The following is a 23433-nucleotide window of genomic DNA, read 5'->3' on the forward strand; positions in this document are numbered from 1 at the left end:
GAAACAGTGGAATAATAGCAAGTATTGAATTGCTGGCTACCTATTTTGTTGCTATAGCATCATCTTGGAAATGCCTCTTTGCTCTTGTCCTAGTTTATGAATCCAGGTGATAGCTGAAACAAATGTGAAACAAATCCACATATACAGGGTACAAACTCAGTGTGCAGTCACTTCAGGTCGTAAGATTTCGCTTCAGTCTACAAGAAAGTCCCACTTTCTGTCTGTGAGCTTCCTAGAACTGAAGAGCTAGAAATGCTGCAAAACGTGCAGCCACCTCCCCAGCATGTAGGAAGGCCTCCCCCAAGGTCCTGGGCATCTATGCAGAGACACAGCTTAGCACCACAGTTCCCTACAGCACAGCCTCGCTCTACCTGAAAGATTTAAATAGCATCTGATTTCTGTGAATATTTTCAAGAAAATTGTAATGCTAAGCATGGAAGAACCACTGGCCAGAAAGCTGGATCCAAAGTTTTTCTGAAATGATAAACAACCTTTTGAGAACTTCAGTCTCCTGCAAGGTGAAAAGATATTATTTCCTTCATTTCAACTTCGTGAGTGAACTGAAGAGAATTCTGTTCAGTTCAATAACCAGGTCATTCAAAACTAAGAAACAAACTAGGATTTGAAAAAGCAGGAGCATTTGTTTTCCTCTGCCAGTGAGTGAATTAAGTTTGGTGTGAAGGTATGAGATCTATTAGTTCCAAAATCAGGTTCTGAAATCACTTCAAATTCCTCCTTGTGTATGTGTGTATATATATATATATATATCTCCTTTCCTTCATTTACTAGTAATTTTAAATGCAAAACCTGCTTAGAAAAGCTTGCTTTTTCTGTTCTGGTATATTTAGGAAGTCAGGGAGCTTGTGGTCATTTTATTTAATTAGCATGAATAATTACAAATACTGCTTTTAATTTAATTCTAATTTCCATCCAAATATAACTTGACACAGATCACAAGTAAAAAGTTAATAATCTAATAAAATAATAATATGGGCTCATCGTTCACTATTTTCTCATACAATAATATGTAAAGACAAATTATATTAAACAACATAATTGCTTAAATAAATGTGTACAGATGCAGTTCATCTACTTAGCAAAAATCGAAGTACCCATGTTTAATGTACATTCGGTATTTGTCAAAATATTTGTTCCTACCCATAAAACTCAGCCTTTTAGAAGACAGTGTCATAGTGCAAATGTAAACCAAGCTGATCCAGCTTGCTGTTTTAAATCATGATTAAAAGTGACCATTACCTTCAGTTGTACTTAGATCATTATGCTGGGAGGGGGAGCATTTCCTTTCTCATTTTCCTTGTTTGTAATGGTGAAAATTTCCTGTCTTGCTCCCATCTACATTAGCCTCTGACACCAGTGAGAAATGGCCCTGGTCAGGGCTTGACTGAGCTGACTTAAGAAGCTAGTATTGGCCCAAATTTGATTTTGGTGATGGCAGATCCTACGGATGCAGACCCATGTGCTGCAACCCGGCATCATGGCTGCAGCCACCAGTAGTCAAACACCTCTGGTGGGCACAGCCCTGGATGTCCCAATGCCCTGAAGATGGAATATGATAATCATTCACATGGCTGCTACAAAGCTATTGCTATCCTGCCTCATCAAAATGAAGGAGGTATTTTCTGTGGCCAAGCCTCTCCTCAATTTAAGATGAGGAAAGAGCAAAAGTGGAAGTCTGCAGTACCTCCAAATTTCATCAACTGTTTCACATCCCTAAGGAGAGATAATATCTTCTTATTGAGTCAAGGAATTTGGAAAGGCGAAAGGTGTTGCAACTTTTTTCCAGGATCAAATGGCTGAGGGTGATAGTCAGATGGATGATCCCTGGAACAGGAAGGAATAGTGAGGCAAAAGGGAATCACATAAACCATCTCCATGCATCCAATGGGATTTTCACGGATAATAACTTTATGGTGCTGAAGAAGGCGGCTTGTGGACTCAAAAGGCATATTGAAGTGAGGAACCCAGAAATGGATGGGCTGGAAAGAAGTAATGTCTCCAGCTTCCTTAAATTAGCATTTAAATGAACAATAGCAGTGAATTACAATAATGTCATGTAACGACAACAGCAGTGGATTGGCATTCCTAGTCCGATTTCCTTCAGCAAGGGGACAGCATTGCAGGCTGCCACACTCCATGCTGCCACACTCATGCCGCTGCACAAAAAGGGACTCCTTTAGAGAAAATAAATATATTGCCTTCCAAACAATTTGGGTTTTGCCTTTTCTCTTAAGGCTAAATGAAGGATCAAATAGGTATTGCTGTGGTGAATTTTTTTTGTGATGTAGATATTTGCCCACTGACAGCAAAGACAGTGCCTTATATCTGAGGGAACCAGTGCTGTCAGTAGGTGCTAATAACTTTTGATCTCCATTACCTGTACTGGATTTAACCCAGTGGGAATTTACCCACTACAGTCCTTCAGAGAACTGGAGAGTTTATGACAATCTTTGGCCCTTCTTTGTAGATGTAGGATTGCTGTGGGATAACCAGGAAGTCTGTCCTATGATCAGTAGAATATCACTGTGATGAAACCTTGGAGATACTTATAATGAGGACTGTGTGGAAAATGAACATGTTCTAATTACATTTCCCATCATATATTTCAAAAACACCTTGTTTAAGAGGGCACATTCAAGTACCAACCCCCCAAGGAATAAATATATCTACTCTTTGAGGCAGGAAATAATTGCCCAACCTGATGGGCTGGGACTCAAGAAAGGGAGCAACAATATGAACTCCATTGAACTTCTCTTATGCCAACTGCACAAGTTGCACATCTCTTTTCCTCTCCAAGATATTAAAGTACATCCTCCTTCATCAGCCACATGAAATTGATGTCAGTGCAGTTCTCAAGTGATTAACACTAATAATACTTCAAAGAGTGAGTCCAGATCACAGATCTGGAAACTCAATGTTTCACTCTGTGCAAAGACTATAAAGCTTTGTCTTTCCACAGTCACATAAAGAGTTAGCAGGTCAGTTTACTTGGAGAGCAGCAGTTAATGAGATCAAATACAAAACCTGGATTTATAATATTCAGTTTTATAAAAAATGGGACAAACAGATTTCAAAACTGAAAGGTCACAAAGGCTGTTTCTTGAAACATACATTTCAACAACCCGCATGTAAAGTATAGGGCTAAGAACATGGATGGATCTGACAGAGACAGAAAATAATGTGAACATGCAAGGCTTATTTTTCAGTCAGCAGAAATACAAAGAGAAGACAAGAAAGGTACAATAAGAAGCAGATAAGTCTTTGCAGACTTTTCAGTTGTTCTAGCAAAGTACTGGTACAATCACAGAGCAGGGATCAAAACCAGGATGATCTTTATCTTCAGTGCAACCTGCATAATGGTCTTGCAAAAGAAAAGCTAGAAAACTAAGAAATGAAAGTGGTTCTTCTGACATGACAGAAACAAAAGTGAAAGATCTGCTTTGTCAGTCCAGTTTTGTCTTTTGCATGACTTCCAGAATTTGAGACAAGATTCTTACACATGGGGTGAAGTGATGTGATTCCACTGGTTGTAGTGCAAATTCACCAGCTTATGAATGCTCAGGATCCAGCCCCAGTCCGTTTGCCACGATGGAGAATACAACTATGGAAAATGATGTTTCGATTACGGGTACAAGCATAGGGCTTAAAACACCTGAGATAAGATTCAGCTTTGGCACAGGGTTCCAACATGAACTTGGGTTTGTCTTCTCTAGATTCAGCTCCTCACAGGTAAAACAGTGATGCCTAAGGGATGCTGTAAGGATATGTGTTCTAAAGAGCAAGGCAATGATGTCATACAAATATTTGATAGAAACCCAGGAAAAGATGAAGAACACTATCCATTGTCAAGATGGTGAGCAGTACTGTTAAGTGAGTGTGTACAAACCATCCCTGAAAAGGAGCTTATCCTCCAGGAAGCCAGCAAGGCAAACCAAGCAGCTTCTCTAGTTCTGCCAACCCCTCTGCTTCCCTTCAGCAGCAGAGAGCACAATAAAAACTGAGATGAGTCTCTACAGGAACCCAAAGCTGTGAATCTTTCTCTCACACTGTCTGGCCAAAATCCCTTCATTTGCAGAAGGAATTTAAGCCAGAGATCACCAGGTCTAGCTCTCCGCCAGAATAACAGAAGAGAGGGTTAGAAAGGAAGAAAATCAGCCATAACTCAGCAAATAGTCAGAAAGAGAGGAACAGGAGATGCACAGAATTTGTAGTCCTCTGCTCTGCATCCCCACCCTGCTGAGCCTTTCAGATTTCCCTCACCATGATGTTGTGCGGTACCTTTTTTCCTACTTACAAACAAGGACATCATTTGCCATTTAGTAGAAGAAAGGAGTCTGAGACAGAAATAAATTTCTCTTGCTTTGGAAAGATGCTGCAAACTCATTCCATCCCCCATTTGATTACAGGTCAGTATTCCAGCCTTCAGAGTAAGATACTGACAGATACTTTGGGGTACCCTGATGTAGCCTTACTGAGAGACACCTACCAAGACCCAGACAAGCCAGTATGGCACTGTTCCACAGCTTGCTGACACTAGCAGGACATGGGATAGGAAGAGGCAAGTTAGCCATCACAAAAATGGAAGAATTAGAGAATGGAAAAATCAGAAGGGGGGTGGGGAGGAGGTGCAGCTGAAGTTTGAGGTGGTTAAAATGAAAAATGGGACTGTGCCATTCACAGGTGCATAGATAGATCAATCAGCTGCTCTCATCTGCACTGACACACTTTGGGAGATATAATTCACTGATGGGGCAATTATTCCAGCATAGCAGTGGCAGGAGTTATATTGGAGACAGAATTCAGGTGGTTTTCTTTAGTGGAAAGTTGAACAATAAAGAAGTAATGCCATCCATCAGTAAATATAAATGCAATGTAAGTTATGCCTGTGCAGTTGCAGAGAGTAGAGGGAAACATAGGCAGATAGGCAGATAAACAGACACATAAGATTCTGAATTTTGGTTGTGCAGTCATTTGCTGTCTGACCTTATCCTTGCATGCTCTCCACTGTAAGACAGAGAAGAGTGTTTAGAATTATTGTGTCCCAGTCTCTTTGCCATGTTACTGCTGACTTCTTTGTCCCTGCACTGAGTAAGTGGTGCAGCCTCTGGAAGGTGTGAGGAATTTTTCTTCATAAGCCCGATGTGTTCAAGAGAGGGCTGGGCTCATCTCTGCTGTGAGTCTGACAGGGGCTTTAACAGCCTCACAACATCGGGACAAATAGCTCCTGGTCCCTTAACCTTTCTCAGCTTTGCAAGGCAAGGCCTAGCACTGTTGTTCCCATTGCAAGGGCTTTAGATAGTCTTTCAGGCTGAAATCCTCTCTGTGGTGGCTGGGCAGAGCGGAAATCCAGGGGCTGGATCAGATTGGCCTAATGCTACAGCAGCTTAAGCGGTCTGTTTTACCAGAGATTATGGTTTCACTTACACACAGAGCCTGAAAAATGCTGTGGTTTAGGAAGGATTATAGCTGAAAATTCCACGCTTTAAAAGAGAAATAAAGCAGGGGAGGGACTAGGAAACCCAGCATGCCTGGGGGCTGTGCAAACAGGATTAACCTCTGCCCACAGCACTTCTTGCTTCTGCCCACCCACGCTTCCTGTGTCCACTTTCTTCCCAGCCCTTTCCTCCTCAGTGGCTCCCCACACCTGCTCTCTCTTGCACGATACAGAGAACTGGAAAAAGAGCCTGGGATATGACCAGGACCAAAGTGTCCTAATTTATTTAGGTATGAGTCTCTAATGGCTTCCTTGAAAAATATCACTTCACTTGAAGGCCCTGAAAGCCAGGGAACTTTTGGGCCTCTGCCTGTGCATAGATCTATTCATCCAAATTACCTAGTAGCAACATTATTCAGATAAAGGTTTCAGCACTCCCAGACTACTGTCTGCCTGAACGTAAATCTGTGCGCTCCTTGCCATCTGATGACAGAGGATGCAGGGAAAAAATAGCTTTGGTGGTTCTTCATTTGCAGAGATTGGCACTGGCATGTGAATGCTCACTGATGGGATTGTAGCAGAGCATACAGTTGTAAAAAGCAGAAGCTGGGTGCTGAAATAGTGCCTACTCTGTGGACTTTCATTAACTGCACAACAATAACCAGATAATCCATCTTCTATTCCCCATATCCTCCACAGAAGATCTTTGCCAAACAGCTCCCTATATCAAAATAGGGAAAAAAATATACAATCCTCACTTTGCTTACCAGAGACTTCATGAAAGTAAACTAAATAAGGAGGAGCTGTATAACTTTTGGCTAGCACTGATCCTTCCCAATCAACTGGACCATGACAATAGGCCTTTGCTGTGAAGGAGCGTCAGTGATCAAAGGACTTTGCTGGCCATCCAGGGTAGAGGTACTTGGGGAAGAATACAGATGGCAAGCTATCATTTCTGCCAGGTAGCAAACCTTTAGAAAACAAATGCCTCAGGATAAATAGCATTCACAGATAGAAACTGCCCAGCCCTTTATTGTCTAGGTGAGCACTGCAGCCTCACAATAAGGTGGCTAGAGTTAATTAAACTAGTTCTACATTAATGAAGTCAGATTTATGGACTAATTATATGTCACATTTATATTTCTCCGTGTAAATCAAACCCCCCAGAACTAACTTATTTCATAGGCCATTGGCAACCCTTGCCATCCCAGTAGAGAGATGGCTTTAATTTATTGGCTTTGTTTACCTGAGGGTGGATGGTTTGCTAGATGATTTGGATCAGATCTGATCGCATCATCCATACTTTGCTTTCAGGTGTTTGAATACACAACTCTGTTACTGCTGACCCAAACACAGTGGGTGTTTCGGGGTACTCACACTTTAGGTCACAGAGCTCTCCAATTCCCTTACTTGACAGCCAAGTCAGGAACAATTGCAAAGCTGTATCTATTGTGCCTATGCAAATCTGCACAACAGAAATGACCGTCTAAAGCAAACAGCAATGAACATGAGACCTTTTATAAATCCCTCATACTTCCACTCCTCCATTATATCTTTCTGTCAAGGTACCTGTGTGGCAACACCGTACTCTGAGAAACAACCACAATCAATACTGACTGCTTTTATAGTTAAAACTCCAAAGTGTGCTGCCATGAACAAGATCAACTGACTGATCTCTCTGTCTACCCACCTATTAATTGCACAGCCTCTTTTTTTGTTTTAACCAGTTCAAACTTCAGCTTTTTTTGTCAAAGCTTTTATGGAGCTTGCCTTAAGAAGCTTTGACCAGTACACTGAGCATCCTGTTTAATAGATTCTCACAATGATGCTGCTCTCCTGGGGAAGTTTTACCTTGGGTTTGAAGAGACAAAGTGGTATCATTCCCTGGGCCACACCATGTAAGTGTAGCATCTCCATACACCGTCAGCCAGCAAGAGAAAGCAGCAGGAAAGCCAGCACAGAAGCTTCAGAGCATTCTTCTCCTTCCCAAACCTATGCTTCTTCCTGTCCTCTCTTCTCCTGCATGTTCCCTCCCTCACCTCTCCTTTTCCAGCATCCCATTCCTCCCACCTGCCACTGCACTCCATTCTCCTCACCTCCTGCTGCCCCTGCAGAGGTATCCCTGCAGTCAGAGCCTAGCCCCTGGGTACATTTACTGCTGTTTTCTCAGCACTGGCTCCTCTGATCTACTCCTAACCTTTTTATTTTTGTTTTTGTTTTAAAATTAATTTCCCTGTAGATTTTAACCACTCCATTTTCATTTACCCATTTTGTTCTTCCTCTCCTCCCTTCCCTACCCTCCTCTTCCTCCCCCTGTTCCCTTTGTCTGTCTGTGTCCATCCCTTACCCTACCACAGAAAACCTCTCCTCTCCCCTCAGTATAAAGCAAGAGCCTCATGGAGCCTCTCTCACCCCTTTCACCCCCACCACGCCGGTCGGCTCTGGGCAGGCTGATCTTCAGCCCTTCCACATGGCCCTTTCAGACGATGCGTCCACGCCTTGCTACAGTGCCTTCCTTCATCATGGTGCCCACTTTGGGCAGTCCAGCAGCCAGCCTCTGATAGCAGGTAACCGACCTTGGCCACAAACTCAGTGGGGATGCTGCAGGCAAGGGGTTGAGTTTCGTCTGATGGGGAGACCAGTAAATGCTGTAAGTTCTTTGAGTGCAAGTGGGAATGAGAGCAACCATGGTTTAGTTCTGTGTATGAGCATGTGTTCTCTGCTCCATGGAGAATCACATAAAGATTTCATGCCAGTCCTTCATCATTTTAGAATAAAATGGGAAAAGAAGCTCTAACTACCTAGAAGTGACTGGGTGTCTCAGCTGGATGAGTCTGAGACTTAGTACAGAAACACTTGTTCAGCAAAATCCTGTGTAGCCTCAATAGTCATAATGCTCCTGAGTACTGTGGGCCCATCAAGGGTACTGTGTGCTAGTGAGGGTAAGCAATGGCAGCTTGAATAACCTAGCCATGTCTGGGACTGGCAAGGTCATTCAGCATAGGTCGTACAAACTACTAAATCAAATAAACACATAGGAGGTTGGTGAGCACTGCTAAAGCTATGTTGTGAGCAATATTTGAGTCACTTGGTTTGTGAGTGTCAGTATGAGCTGGTACAGACCAAATAGTTAAGGAATAAGGCATCACATCTGAATGTCAAGACAAGGAATGGTGGGGTGAGAGACCCTAATATCTTCCAGCCAAAGGAATGCAGACCTGAGGTCGGTAGCTTTTAAAGAAAGGAGAGAAGTGAAGAAATAGGTTGCAAAAGATGGCAGCACTTTGGAAGAGCATGCTGGAGGGGAGTATGGGGAGGAAGGACAAGTTTCAGGCAGATACTAGGGGAAATTCCTGTGCAAGGTGACTGAAGCAACATTGCTGCAGAAGCTCGGGGTGGCTTGATGAAATAGTGGGTAACATTTTAGGTGACCACTGTGGCTCTTGTCAATGCACTGTCAAAGAATGTAGTTTGGGTTTTTTAGAACAAAATCTTAGTGCAGACTACAATTCCTAATGCTCCAGAAACACATCTTACCTCTGCCTCCTTCATGTTCTTAAATTATTTTTCTCTTTTGACCTAACATGCTTCCTTTGTGTTGTCAGGTGAGATTCACATTTCCAATCATCCCTGTAGGAAGGCAGCAAGTAAGACTGAGAAGACTTTTGTGATCCTAACACTGTCTTAGTCAAACATAACTGCAGCCAATAAGAACCTCTGAACTCAGAGCACTTTCAAAGACAAAGAGTCTCCTGACAGACTCACTCCAACAATATAGTTCTTTGGAGATGCAGTCATATCTCACCATCTTCTAGCCCAGAAGGCACTGTGATTCAGGAGAGGCATCGGCCTCAGGACCCTTATTGGAGAAAGTGTTCAAAAACTCAAACAATGTCACAGTGATGAAGGTGCTGTTCCTGATTCAGAAGGCTGCTTGGGGAAGGGAGAATTGTTGGAGTTAGAAGTATGTCATGAGCAGGATAGGTGCTAGCTTTGCCATAGCTCTGGAGTGCAAGAATTTAATAATCCTGTCTACCTGTTGGTAATGAAAGGAGGTAATGGAAGGGGCCTGCTTATAAGTAACAGCATTTTAAGTCTCTCTGTGGGACTCTTATTCATGTTGCTGATACCGTACTTGTTTGTTATCTTCTTTTTCAAGATTGGGATTTTGACAGATGATCACGTCCCAGTGAATTTTCCACACTGGGTTTTGAACATCAGCCTCTGTGCACTCATGTCTGAATAAAAACACAGGGGCATATGTGCATAGATCGAGTAGCAGCGTGAGTGTGTATGTGTTCCCACTTGAATGGAAGTGTCAAAATGAATTAATTTTGCCTGCTGCTACATAATGTTCTCTCTAACTTTTCAGTGACACTGTTTTCTCACTCATCACCTGTTGTTATTTCTCAGGCTAGTCAATAAATGAAACCAAAAGAACATGAATTTTAAGCATAAAACTTTCTTGCCTTAAAAGACTATGAGGCAAAAAAAAAGAACATATTGCTTAGCATGCAACTACAAATCACTAAAGAATGACAGTAATAAAAGAGCAGAAGAGTGTACAATATAAATCCCTGAGGCATTCTGTTTATTTTTACCAATATTGGGGAGTGGCTGAAAAATGGCTCAGCCTTTGTCTGGTAGCTCTGTGCTCTAAGAGGAGGTGAGCGAGGAACATCAGCCACTGGTCAGGAACCTTTTCAGGGAGAACAAGTGAGCTTGCATTTCTTTTTTCTTGAGCAAATCACCTCAGTATCTTTAGCCAAGACCTACAAAAGCAATGACATTAATTTATCCTACTTTATCCCAGAGGAACTTCCTCCCTTCAGGTTAATGCTCCATGTTCATGAGTTTTTGCTTTGCTGTGTAACTGTTATTTCTGATTCCTCAACCAAAGTGCATGCTTGTTCCAGGGGCTGCTTTACCAGTTACCATTCACCACTAGCAGAGCTAAACCAACACTTACTCTTCTTTCACTGGCACATGCCAACACAGTTCTAGTGACTATAGCAGTGCTAATTTGCCATACTTAACCTGTTATTTCTTAATGTAAATAAGACTCTAGCCCTCTAGTTAGAACAGACGGGAGAGACAAAATTTCACAGAGGAATAACAAAAAGCACAAACTTCTTGGTGAGCCACAGCTCACCTAGGGAATGTGAAAGATTTTGGATGCCTGGAACAGGCTGAGAGTAGGCAGCAGTGGAGGCTGAGCTGTAAATCTCCCAGCAGCTGTGGGGAAAAGATTATCTTAATTTATTTAGCCTTTTTTTTTTTCCATTTTTGGGTTTTGGCTTGCAACTCCCAGCAGTTTCTGAGATGATTTTAGTTCATTTAAATGCAATAAGCACTAACAGCAAATGCCCTTCTGGCTGGCCCACTTTCAGCCTAACCAGTCCAAATGAGGAAATGCCTCTGGCATGAACCAAGAAGCCTCCAGCTGCACTTCCTGAGAGATGAAAAACAAACTGTAATCATCCACCCATCCCACATCCCTCTCTACTTCTTTGGTGGACAAAAGATATCACAATTTCAAGCATTAATAACAAAACTTGTGTACCTGTGATAAAAATGAAATGGGACTCAAACTCATCTGCATGATCCTGTTACTGTATGTACTGCACCAGCACCTGGAAGGAATCTAACCATTATTGATCTCATGCTAAGTATTGTGCAAATGTACTAAAAGTGTACCCTTGCACCAAAGAGATTGCAGTGTAAAAAGAAGCACAGTGAGGTGAAGTGACTTGCCTAAAATCATCAGTAGGTGAATGGCAGAGGTGGGAAGAGAGGCAGGCACAGAAAACTCTTGGATCCTTTTCCAATGCCTTGTACATTGATCATGCCCTAAAGCAACATTACCACCACAGTTTTGGAACTGTATCCACTGCATATAGATAGGCCTTCAGCTACTCTGCCAATGAATAAGCTGCATTCTCTGTGCAGCTCGGGGCCATTTTGATTTAGTTAAAATAGATACAAAATCTACAGTGAAACAAAACAAATCCTTTTGAGCCTCATTCTTACAGTGTGACATCAAAAGTGCCACAAGCTTCACTCAAAATTTTCAGTGGATGGACAGCACTTATTTAAGAGAAGGCTGCACAGCACTTGCTTATCAAGCTGCTAGTCATGTGACAGTAGGACAAAAGCTGATATCAAATCAATATTGAAAGATCTTATCCATATTGATCACCTGCCCTGGTTCTTTTCCTTTCCAGGTCGTGATATGGCAAGTACCACCTTGCCTGGCTACCCACCCCATGTTCCCCCAACTGGACAAGGCAGCTACCCAACCTCAACTCTTGCAGGAATGGTTCCTGGTAAGTCAGCCTGTAGAGTTCAGTAATGGTACAGGCATTTGAATGGTATACCTCGCATTGCAAGAGCTTGCACAGCTGGCTTTGCTGTAGCTTTGATGATATTAAGGACCATTCTTTTCAAAAAGAAGGTGCTTACAACCCTTTTTGTGACTTACCTGTTTCTGTCTAGTAACTGATTCACTGCTGCTATGGGCAACTAGCTATCTATAACCTGTAGCAATTAATTGGTAATTAATTAACCTTAGTATTCATTAACTAATGTAATTATTTCCCAATGACCCATGCAGATTATTATGTATTGCTTGTGGCTTAAGATATTCAGCTATCCACTAACGTAGAGTAACAACTTACCTTCTCTCTAAAGCCAGGGCATCAAACTGAAAAGCATCAAAGGTAATTTAATACCTGCAGGTTTTGGAGACTTACTGACCATAGCCTAAACTAGCTAAAGACTCAGCAATGATTAACAGCATTTCAGGAGAAACTAACTATTCACACTCAACAACCAACTACTTATCCATCTCTTGTTTCTAAGTCAGTGCCTCCCATCTGAGAAACCATCCACCTACATCCAAAGGCAAGCTTTCTTTGATACCCAGTGCCTTTGGAGAAATACCTCCTCTATTTAGGGAGAAGAGAGAACAATTTACCCTAGGTTAACCAAAGAGTTTATTACCCTTGGTTTTATTTCCCACTTCTCTGATAACAGTTATCCCCAGAAGATAAATGAAGAGGGAGGATTTTAATTTCTCAGCCACAGTAGCTCAGAACTTCATCTGCCACTTCTGGTTTTGTTCCTGCCCTGGGTTGTAAGTCATGATGGCAACCTGTTACCTGAAGAATCATAGAATCATTAGGGTTGGAAGGCACCTCAAGGATCATCTAATTCCAACCCCACTGCCATGGGCAGAGACACTTCACACTAGATCAGGTTGCCCAGAACCAGATCCAGCCTGGCCTCAAAATCCTCCAGGGATGGGGCCTCCACCATCTCCCTGGGCAACTTCTTCCAGTGCCTCACCACCCTCATGGTGAAAAATTTCTTCCTAACATCCAATCTGAATCTAACCATTTCTATTTTTTTCCCATTCCCCCTAGTCCTATCATTGCCTGACACCCTAAAAAGTCCCTCACCAGCCTTCTTGTGGAAGGCACAATTAGGTCTCCTCGGGGCCTTTTCTTCTCCAGACTGAACAGCCACAACTGCCTCAGTCTGTCCTCATAGGAGAGGTGCTCCAGCCCTCTAATCATCCTTGTGGTCCTCCTCTGGACATGCTCCAGCACCTCCAGATCCTTCCTGTAATAAGGGCTCCAGACTAGAGGGGGAGAATCACCTCCCTCAACCTGCTGGCTATGCTTCTCTTGATGCAGCCCAGGATGTGATTGGCTTTCTGGGCTGCAAGCGCACACTGGTGGCTCATGTTGAGCTTCTCATCCACCAGCACCCCCAGGTCCTTTTCTTCAGGGATGCTCTCAAGCCCAACCTATATTGGTGCCTGGGATTTCCCCATCCCAGATGCAGGACCTTGCACTTGGTCTTGTTGAACCTCATGAGGTTGTCATGGGCTCACCACTCCAGCCTGTCAAGGCCCCTCTGGATGGCATCCCTTCCCTCCAGCGTGTCTGCAGCACCACACAGCTTGGTGTCATCAGCAAACTTGCTGAGTGTGCACTCAATGCCACTGTCCATGTCACCAACAAAGATATTAAACAAGACTGGTCCCAGTACTGATCCCTGAGGGACTCCACTCATCGCTGGCCTCCACTTGGACATGGACCCATTGACAGCCACCCTTTGGGTGCAGCCGTCAGACCAGTTCTTTATCCACTGAATGGTCCATCCATCAAACCCATTCTGCACCAGCTTGGAGACCAGGATGTGGTGCGGGACAGTGTCAAAGGCTTTGCTCAGGTCCAGGTAAATGATGTCAGTTGACTCCAGAAGTGAGGCAGCATAAAGCTGAGAACAGAAATCTCTTAGACAACTACAATACCATTTGCCAGGGCTTATAAGTGAAAAGCCTAACTTAACCCTCATCAGCCAGCTAAATGAACATGCACCGCAGTGAGGATAGTGAAAATATCGCTGATAGGAAATGTTTGCAGGTTAAACTTTTAACATCTTTAAATGACAAATCACTGCTTCTATACCATGAAGTACTGGCTAATGCCTGTGATCACATTCCAGAGCTGTATGCCAAGCTGTATACCACGCATGATCCTAAGACACCACAAAATCTCAGCCTGTGCTGTGAAAATGAAGTGATTGTCCTCCAGATCAGGAAAAGATAATGGATTGGTCCCACCTCAGCCTCACTTTTGTCCTTTGGTATAGTTGACCAACTTGCTGAACTTTTGGGCTGATGCAGAGTTGGACAATTTTAGGGCATCTCCTTCTAAATTTTTTAGGGAGATGGTTTGTCTCCAGAATCAGAGAAGCACTAAGACAATATAAATTAATTAAAAACTGGCACACAGTAACAGTAAGTAGACTCAGTCAATATTTAAGTCAGTTATATGTCAGAAATTATAGAAGGTCATGGCATACAGAAATGATTAATAACATCAAAATAGCTGGCTCTTTGAACAGGCACTTTTGAAAACCAGGGGTTTCTCAAGTTCTAACTGTTTTCAACCTCTCAACTGTTATTGCTATCTAAGTTTAACATTCTCATCACTAGGATGATACTGATGCCTAAATTGGGACACAAAATTTAAGACCACTAATCACAGGGGTCATTTATCCAAGAATAGGATATTTTAGCTCCGTGATGTGGAGGTTACTTATCCATAAGACAGCAGTGTCCACCAAAACACACAAATACCCCCACAAAAGAAAAGAAGTGGGATGATGAAGAAAAAATTTTAGATACTTCAAAGAAAAAAAAATATTATTCCAGTCCAATAAATATCTTTACATTAAATCTGATGTCAGTGTTCAATTAGAGGAAGTTTTTCTGGTGGCCTACTTGGGCATCCTGCAGTAGTTACTGCATCTTTCCACAGAGCATCGAGCTCTGGCTGTTTCAGTCATACCCCACTGGTCAGACCCAGCCTGACAGCCCTTCTATTCCTGTCTTTTAATGTGACTGAAGCCAACAAGCTGGAGATGAAGTGGCTTCCTGGGAAGTAACATAAGACTTGGCTTTAATGGGTCACACTGCAGATTTCTGCAGTCACTACTCTCTGTGAGGGGCCAAAAGTGAATGCCTGGGGAAGGCTGTAAGAATAGAACAAGAATGCACAGGTACTTTCTCAAAAAAATCTCCCAGCCTCCAGCAAGTTGCAGCTCAAAGACTTCCTAAACCAGACTTAGTATTTCTTAAATACACTTGAAATATTTTCCATCCACAAACTTCAACAATCTTGAACCCTTATAATCTTTTAATATCTGTAGCAACCTATGTCAAGAAGTTCTGTAGCTTAACTACATATTGTGTTGTTATTTGTTGTGAACCTGCCACCTGCTAGGCTTGCTTCATGCCTCATGGTTTCTGTATTAGAAGTCTAAACATGCCAAGATTTAAATACAGATACCAAGAAATACTGTTAGTAAAGGTTCCCAGAGCACAGATTGCACAGAATATAGGCCTCATGAGATCGATCATCTGTGCTTGCTTGCAACCTCTGTTAAAAGTCCCAGGTTGAACAGAGAAAGCAAATATGATACTGTCAATGGTTTGTTACATGCCCCCAGGCCAAGAAAGATCAGGGGTCAGTGCTTTAACTACACTGGAAACAAGAAGCTCAGGGAGTATCTTTAAGAAACACACCGACACGCAAGCAGACCTTGTTGTCCCAATGTAAGTGCATAGGAGAAAGAGGCTCTGCCTTCTCTAAAGAAAGGTGCAGACCTAAAAATAGAACTGTTCAGAAATCAGAATTGCCAACTTGTACAGAGCTCTGATTTTTTGACATTTGTTGCATTGGTAGGAAGAGGCAAAATCTTGAAATGGTTCAATTTGCAAACATCAGGATGAAACATTTCAATAACATCAACATGTTCTAGATGTCAAAATGTATTCAACTAATAAAAGAATTGAAAGGAAATTAAATTAGATAAGAAAGCTCAAATGAAACAAACCAAGAAAGTCGGAACACAGTACTTTGTTTCAATTTCCAATGATTTCAGAACTTTTCTTTCCAAAACTCCATCGAACCTGACAAGCTCATGCAAAACATTTCCACTTCAGTGAGACAGCATTTTCCAGTGGAAAACTCTTTCTGAGAAGATTGCTTGACCAGTGCTAACCAAAGCTGCCCTATGTGTGACAACCTTTCACTAGACTTCTACTTGTATAGTCTAGAGAAGAGCTTGTCTCCAGTGGCAGTACATCCATGCAACATGGTCATCCATGCATGCAAATATCTTTGAGGCTTATGCAGATGATGTGATAAGGTACATATCCTGTATTTGCCCTCACCTGTAACTTCAGGTTCCAGGCTGCAGGCATGGATGATATCCAGTAGTCCCTCACACACGTGAAAAACCAGGGGTTAGTCAGTCTCAGAAGGATGAATCAGGTATTGTGCTACAGTTAACCTATGCATCTGAGAGATGTTTCCTGCCTCCTTTGATCCCTGCCTCCTTTCCTCCTCTTTCCCAGAAAGGCCATCGAGTTTCCGCAGGCTGTTTTGAAGTGAACATTCGCTGAAGGGAGCAGCAGTTTACACCGAGCAGTGCAGAGCCCGCAGAGGGCTGGTGATGGCAGCGGCAGGGAGTCGTTAAACAGAATCCAATGTTGATGAGGAAATTACACTTGTTTCATTAGTGATTGGGGAAGGCGATAGCTCAGTTCCTCTTGGTCACAGTTGAGCTCAAAAGCTCATTATCCTGCTGCATGCATGCTTTCACTCCTCGTCAATAAACACTGTTTCCAGTGGCTGCTCTCCCTCCTCCCCATCTCTCCGTAGCTGGGGCTCTTTCTCCTCTACTTAACCTGTGCTTCAGGAACAGTTTAGGGTGACAACTCAGAAAAGGGCAAGAGAGAAGCCTTGAAATATCAGAACTTCTCTCTCTGTGCAGAGAAGTGATGTTTATATGAGGCATTCCAAAGCATAAATTCTCATCTGGATAGTTTACTTACTTCTTTGGGAGGCAAACTCATTCCCCACAGATATGTCACTTCAGTAGAGATACACCTGGACTATGCATTGCTTTTTTGCCTTTAGCAAGTTTCACCTATTCCCTAGCTGTAAGGATTCCTAGCTGTAAGGATTTTGAGTGCAGAATGTTTCTGGATATGGAAATATGCTGAGTTATTATCATTAAAACATCATTTAGCAAGGTCTGTCACAGTGAATTGGGGCTTACGTTGAAACTAAAAGCTACTGTAACTAAAATACCTTTGGATAGGGACTGGTTTTGATATATACATACTTATGTACTGACTACTTTGCTTGTTACCCTGACTGTCCTTAAAAAAACCTGTCTGGACAGATTGTCCTCAGGTTTAAACCAGTGCAAATCCCTTGGCTTTGACAGACTTCATTTCCACCATCTAAGAATCCATGGTTTGGGCTTTAACTCTCCATTGAGGGGAGATTTGCAGAGATTGCAGTATAATTAATTGACATTTCTTTGGTAAGCGTGTCTTGCATTGCCTTCTTCCCCTATTCCACAGTATCTAACAGGAACCCCAGGTGCTTTCCAAACACTTCTGCTGTTAACTGCTCCACCCTTGCCACCACAGACCAGAAACTAATAATCAGGCTGTTCTTTCACTCTCTTTTAAGCACATAATGCCTTTCAGATGGCACTAATTGTCCCCAGTCTGTTAGTACTGCATTAAATGGAGGTTATGATCAGATAATGCAATGTTTTTACCTAACAGAATTACACATTTTTAAGTTCCAGGAGATATATTTATTTTGAATGCAGCACCATACCTCCTCAGTTATCAAATATAATTCTCTTACCCATGCACAGCCTTCTATAAAACAAGGAGACTCAGCTCCTTATGCACAATGAAAACGAGTATCTAAGTAGATTCTGTAATATTCAAAACTCAGCTCAGAGTCCTTATCAGATCACAAGGTATTTTGATCTGGGACCATTTTACTGAATATCTTAAGGAAGCTGTAGCCTAGCTTGTCTTTCAGATTCAGAATAGTACCTGAAGTCCTAATCATTAGAAAATTATTTTCCTGAACTGCCATACAGCAAATTTCCTCTGTAACTCACCAACTAAGCAAAAGGTGGGGTTAATCACATCTGAATTACTTTTCTGGCTAGCACCATCACATAGAATAAGAAAGAAAAAGTAATTCATGTTTTCCATTTTGTTTTATACTTAAGCCCACCCTACCCTGAGAACATTTCCAAAAAGAAATGATACACCTCTCCACAAATATGTCATCAACATCCATAGTACCCTACAAACAAAACCTAGCAATACATACTGTGATCAACAGCAGTGCTAACTCCAAGGAGTTAATTGCAAGCTTGTTCCATCAATCTCCTGTACCTGCTCTCTTGACATTACTGGAAAACTTAGATTTTATTTGAAGGAAAGCTGATAGTTATTTGCAGAAAAAGCTTGCACATGCAATCCTACTGCAACCTGAGAATCAGAGGTTAAAAGGCAACAAACCCCAAACCAGTTAACTTTTTTATTTGTATTATTTAATTTCATTATTTTAAACTAATTTCTTGATTCTGAAGAGGTCAGTCTTTTGACTTTTAATTGTATGGGAAAGCCATACTGTGCTGAACGAACACTACAGTGTCCTGAAGGGCAGTCCCAGTTGGGAAGGGAAGCTACATACACTAGTTTTCCTGATGGCATAAAGACATGAACACTGGCTTGGTGGAATAGCAGGCATAAATCTTCATTCCCAAGTGTGTCTCACACTTTTCTTGGTTTCTTGCAGGGAGCGAGTTCTCAGGGAACCCCTACAGCCACCCTCAGTATACAACCTACAACGAGGCCTGGCGGTTCAGCAACCCTGCACTACTAAGTGAGTACCTCTTTCCCGCAGCACACCCCCAGACTCGCGCTCCTTCTGTTTGTCTCTTTGGTTTTCGTTTTGTTTTGTTTGTTGTTTTTGTTTGGGGTTTTTGGTTGGTTCTTTCGGTTGTGTTGTTGTTGTTTGGAATTATTTTTTTTTATAAATTATTTATTTCAAGTATTTGGGCAGGAGAGGCCTTATTCCTCAGTGTCCAGTCCAATGCCTAGATGGGTATATATCTCACAAATGTTTTGTATCTGTTCTGAAGCTGATTCCCATTTCATGAGATAGTTCAGAATTCCATTTCAGCTTGGGCTTCTCCCTGGGCTGCATCCAGTTTATTCCAGATAAGATCAGAAGTTAAATTCAGGTTCTGCTACTCTCTGAGGCTACACTCAGCATCCATGCAAGGTCTGCTTAAAAATCCAGATGAGGTTTCACTGCTCTCCCAAGCTAAAGCTGGAATCAGCTCCTGGGGACATGGAAATCTCATATAATTTCTTCCTATTGGACTAGTTGGAACAGTGTCCAGAGTGGGAGACAGGCTGCATCATTATGTTTATAATAGCCAGTAACCTCCAGTGACTAATATGCCTAGAAGCTGTCATATTTTTTCAGAGGGGAAAAAAACTTACCATATGAACATACCTTCTAACACAACATTGCTTTGCAAGAGTATAAGAAGATTTATTATATGTAAAATAAATCAGCTGTGATTATTACTGTGAGGTTTAACAACTGGATAATAGATGAATGTTTTATTCCAGTGTTGTTAAACTTCAGTAAATGTGATCTTAATAATCAATCACTATTTAGCACACATTCAGTAACTATCTAGAGAGCTTTCATACCAAATATGACCAAAATCTTAGGTAATAAAGCATTGAAAATTTGTTCATTTCTTCCCTACTGGTTTTAAAACTGACCCATTGCACTTTGTCAGGTATGCTCAGAACATCTGGCCCTTACACTTTCCTTGCAGCTGTAGATCAGGTGCGGTGTATTTGTATCACAGTGCTCAAGGGTTTCTCTCTCAGAAGCTTATTGATGGTCAGAAGAAACAAAAGGATCTCCTTCCTGTAGAGGGGCTTCAGAGCCAGAGACCACAGTAGCATCTCTTTCCTGAAACACACCCCTTGGCTGGTTTCCACTTCCCTAATCCCATTGAGAGTTGATTCCCCAAGTTCATTCTTTTGGTTCTTTTCCTTTTCTTTCTTCCTTTCCTTTTCAGTTCCCCTTTTGTCTTTTGTTTCTTTTCTTTGTTTGGTGTTTTTTTGTTTGTTTTTTTTTTTTTTTTTACTGTTTGTCCTTTCAACCAGTCCATTCTTCTCCTGTGTTAACTTTCAGGTTCCCCTTATTATTATAGTGCCACATCCCGGGGCTCCGCACCTCCCACTGCTGCCGCTGCCTATGACCGCCACTAGTTACCATGGAAACCACATGAAACTGCAGGGCGACAGCTTAGGCCTCCACATTGTACCTGTCTGATCACCTTCCTCCATCCCTGGGAAGGGTGAAGAGACCTTCTCCGTTCTTCCCCACAGTCCAGTTCCTTCCTCCTCACTATGAAGGCTCCGGACCAAGCTCTCACCACCTGAGACTGAGACACCCCCCTCCGCCCACCCCCTGCCCTTCGTCCAGACCATTCCCTCCAAGCCAGGAAGAGCCTGCAGCCAAGTGGCTTCTCCTGAGGGAGTTCACCTCACCTGGGCAAAGCTCAGCCACACGAAGCCCCCTTGGCTTCCAGGACTTTAGGGGGGATCGGGAAGCAACACAGCTGGTGACCTTTGCCTTACAGGACCCCCTTCTTTTGGGAGCGGTAAGGGCTGAGGGAAGCAGAGAAGGACACTGCTTGTGAAACACTGTTCCCCAAAGATATGCTCTTCTGTGGTGGACTCTTCAACACGTGTAACCTGTGATGCTCACCCTATTTCCCAGGACAGAGAGAACAGTCTGGCTAGAGCAGAGATGGCAGTAGAAACCTGACCCACCCGGCAATGAAGAAAAGGACCAAGAAACTATCTGCACCCCATGAGGGGTTCTCTGTGCACCTCATCCCCACTCTCCAGCATGGCTTCCCCCATAGTTGGCTGCACCTCACACATGGTGACATTGCAGGCCAGAGTCGGGAGGAACCTCACACATACATCCACAATTTCTGTGACACACAATCAGCTCAGACAGGAGGATGGAGCACCATATACACACCAACCGACGAAATGAAGAAATATATAAATAGATATATAAATATAACTGTGTTTTTATGCTTTGTCATGAAGGTCTGTAAAAAGGAAAAACAAAAAAAAGAACAAATCCCCAATTTTCTAAAAAACCCAAGCAAACAAAAAACAACAAAAAAACCCCAAAATAATAATTAAAAAAACCTACAAAAATAAATCTCCAAGTCCCTCCCCACCATCTGAATGGCAGACGAGTTCCTCTGACGTTTGATGCTCCTCTTTCACTCTAGGGTTTTGTTTCCTTTCTGTTTTGCACTACAATGGGATGGTGGCATTGGAGAGGATTGGATGCCAGCTCCACCCCCAGTCACCTCCTCCCCCTTTCCCAAATCCTGTCTCTGGGGACCAGTGTGGACAAGGCACATCTGACAAAGTTACCAAACACATCAGTTGACAAAAAAGCACTCTGAGTCAACAAATTTTTTCCATGTCACTGGTTGGCAAACAAAGAAAACAAGCCCAGCTGCGCTCTTACAGCGCTGTGTGGTGGAAAGTGCAGGGCTTCACATGGGCCCATTTGATTGCCCTCTGGACAGCTAAGACTGAGATGGACAAATTCAGGATTGGCTGGGATTATTGCTCGGTTCCCTAACCTTTAGCCTCTGTTTTTAAACCCTGTACCTGTGATCACTTCAGTTCACCCACATCCCAGCTTTGGCAATTTTAAGCATTCTCCAGATTCCCACTGCTGGTGACAACAGTTTCATTATCTGTGTCCAACACCTAATTTCCTACCACTATAGCCTTGCTATATGGGCCCCCTTTGATTCCCAGTCCATCTGCTCATACACTTAACTAATTTATAGGCCTCCACTGAAATCCATATGCCTGCATCCTAAAAGACAGCTCAAACATACAGCCCCATCTTTTCATCTTCAATCCTGTATTGTGCACCCTAATATTTACTTCTTATCCCAAATGCTCACCTGATGATTCTCTAGGGATACCCTACTCTTTTTTGTTCCCACATGACTGGCAAACACTGTTCTGCAAAAGGTTAACTGCTTAAGAAATGCTTATTACTCCTGTATCATCAGTAAACTCATAAACTGTTCCTTGCACTGACACCTCCTAAAAATACTCAAAAGAAAACATGAAGGCAGCTATAGCCTGTCCCTGGGGCATCAAGTCTGCCAAAGTAGACCCTTGTTGTTTCAGAGAGGTTTCAAATAAAATGTGTGGGCTACTGTCAATGGACAAAGACAGGATTGAGAATCAAACCCCCAACAGGGCATATAAGTGAACAATCTGTACAGCCAACATTATGTATAAAATCCAGATTTCCAAGCCTCAGAGGAGATGTGGTTGTGGACTCGGTATTCTGTCTCCAAGTTTAACTTGTATGTATTAAATCCATCACCAGTAAACAGCTGTGTTGATCCCAAAGGCCCCTTTCACGTAACACTTATAGCCCTTGCATGGCTCTAGCTGATTATAGGTCTGTCTTCTTTAACGGGGTGCCCAAATGATAAGGGTATTTGGGGGGGATGTTTACATAGAAGATATAGAACTAAAATCTTTTCCTGTACAGAATAAAATCAAAGAGGTTACTCCTGATCTGTGTCATTCTGCACATCTTACCTCTGAGTAACCTGCTGCAAATAGCAGTTACTATACTGTCACCAAGACCAGAATTTGGCCTGTTATCGCATCTTATTCTATATGAGAAGAACATTCAGAGTAATTAAAAAACCCCTTACTTTCACCACACTTTCTGTTTTCCTCCACAGACACCAGATAGATGCTGGAACCCTGTCAGCAAACTCTACCTTCTAGTCTCTCAATACAGCCTTCGCTCTGCTTGTGCACCACCCAGTTTTGCTCAGCAGGTGGTCAAGGCAGAGGCAGTAAATCCTAGGACCACCAAGGGGAACCTCTTGAGGAGGCTAGAGGAAAGGAGACTGTTACACCTCCTGCTTGGCAGCTTGCAGTCCAGGGCCCCTCAAGAGAAGCTATCAGCTCAGAAAAGCTTATTTTAAAAATGGTGTTTCACTAAACTTGAGACACAAGCTAGGGTAAAAAAAACAGGATTTGGTTGGTTTACTCACAGCTGTCTTGATTTGACCCTCAGAGGGTCAAATCCACTGTTGGTGTAACTCCACTGATAAAGAGGATTTCCACCAGGCACTGGATTGGTCTAGAAAGTTCATAAGCATGGCACGTAGTTTGACCAGGAAAATCATAAGGAAAGCAGAATTATGCAAAGAACTGGGCAGCCTAATCCTCTACACCATCATCTGCAGACCCCCATGCGAATGTACTGAATTACATTTGCCAAAGAGTTTCTTGTGTTGGTTGTTTTGATTTACAGTCGGTGGATGCATTGTAAAGCAGTATTATAGCTGAAGTCTAGTAGCTGACACGGGGATTTATGTGGTGATACGCAGAAGAAAACCATCAATATTCACATAGATTCCATTAGACTGGACTATGCAGGAGACGAAAAATTCTACCAATTATTTAA

General features: G+C 42.5%; 1 protein-coding gene across 3 annotated transcripts in view; it reads left to right on the forward strand.

Annotated features, from left to right (window-relative positions):
- Positions 1-20341, forward strand: part of PAX2 (paired box 2) — an 82561-nt gene extending 62220 nt beyond the window's left edge. Inside the window, exons 8-11 of one of the 3 annotated variants that reach the window (XM_054163292.1) lie at positions 7810-8019; positions 11677-11778; positions 18652-18738; positions 20096-20341. In XM_054163292.1, coding sequence (XP_054019267.1) covers positions 7810-8019; positions 11677-11778; positions 18652-18738; positions 20096-20217 — 521 coding nt within the window. In that variant the 3' untranslated portion in view covers positions 20218-20341. Of the gene's footprint in view, positions 1-7809; positions 8020-11676; positions 11779-18651; positions 18739-20076 lie in introns of all 3 variants that reach the window. The other 2 variants (XM_054163289.1, XM_054163291.1) reach the window with 2 other exon arrangements.
- Positions 20342-23433: the final 3092 nt, after the last annotated feature.

Source organism: Dryobates pubescens, chromosome 8, assembly GCF_014839835.1.
Source record: "Dryobates pubescens isolate bDryPub1 chromosome 8, bDryPub1.pri, whole genome shotgun sequence".
Classification (NCBI taxonomy): Eukaryota; Metazoa; Chordata; class Aves; order Piciformes; family Picidae; genus Dryobates; species Dryobates pubescens.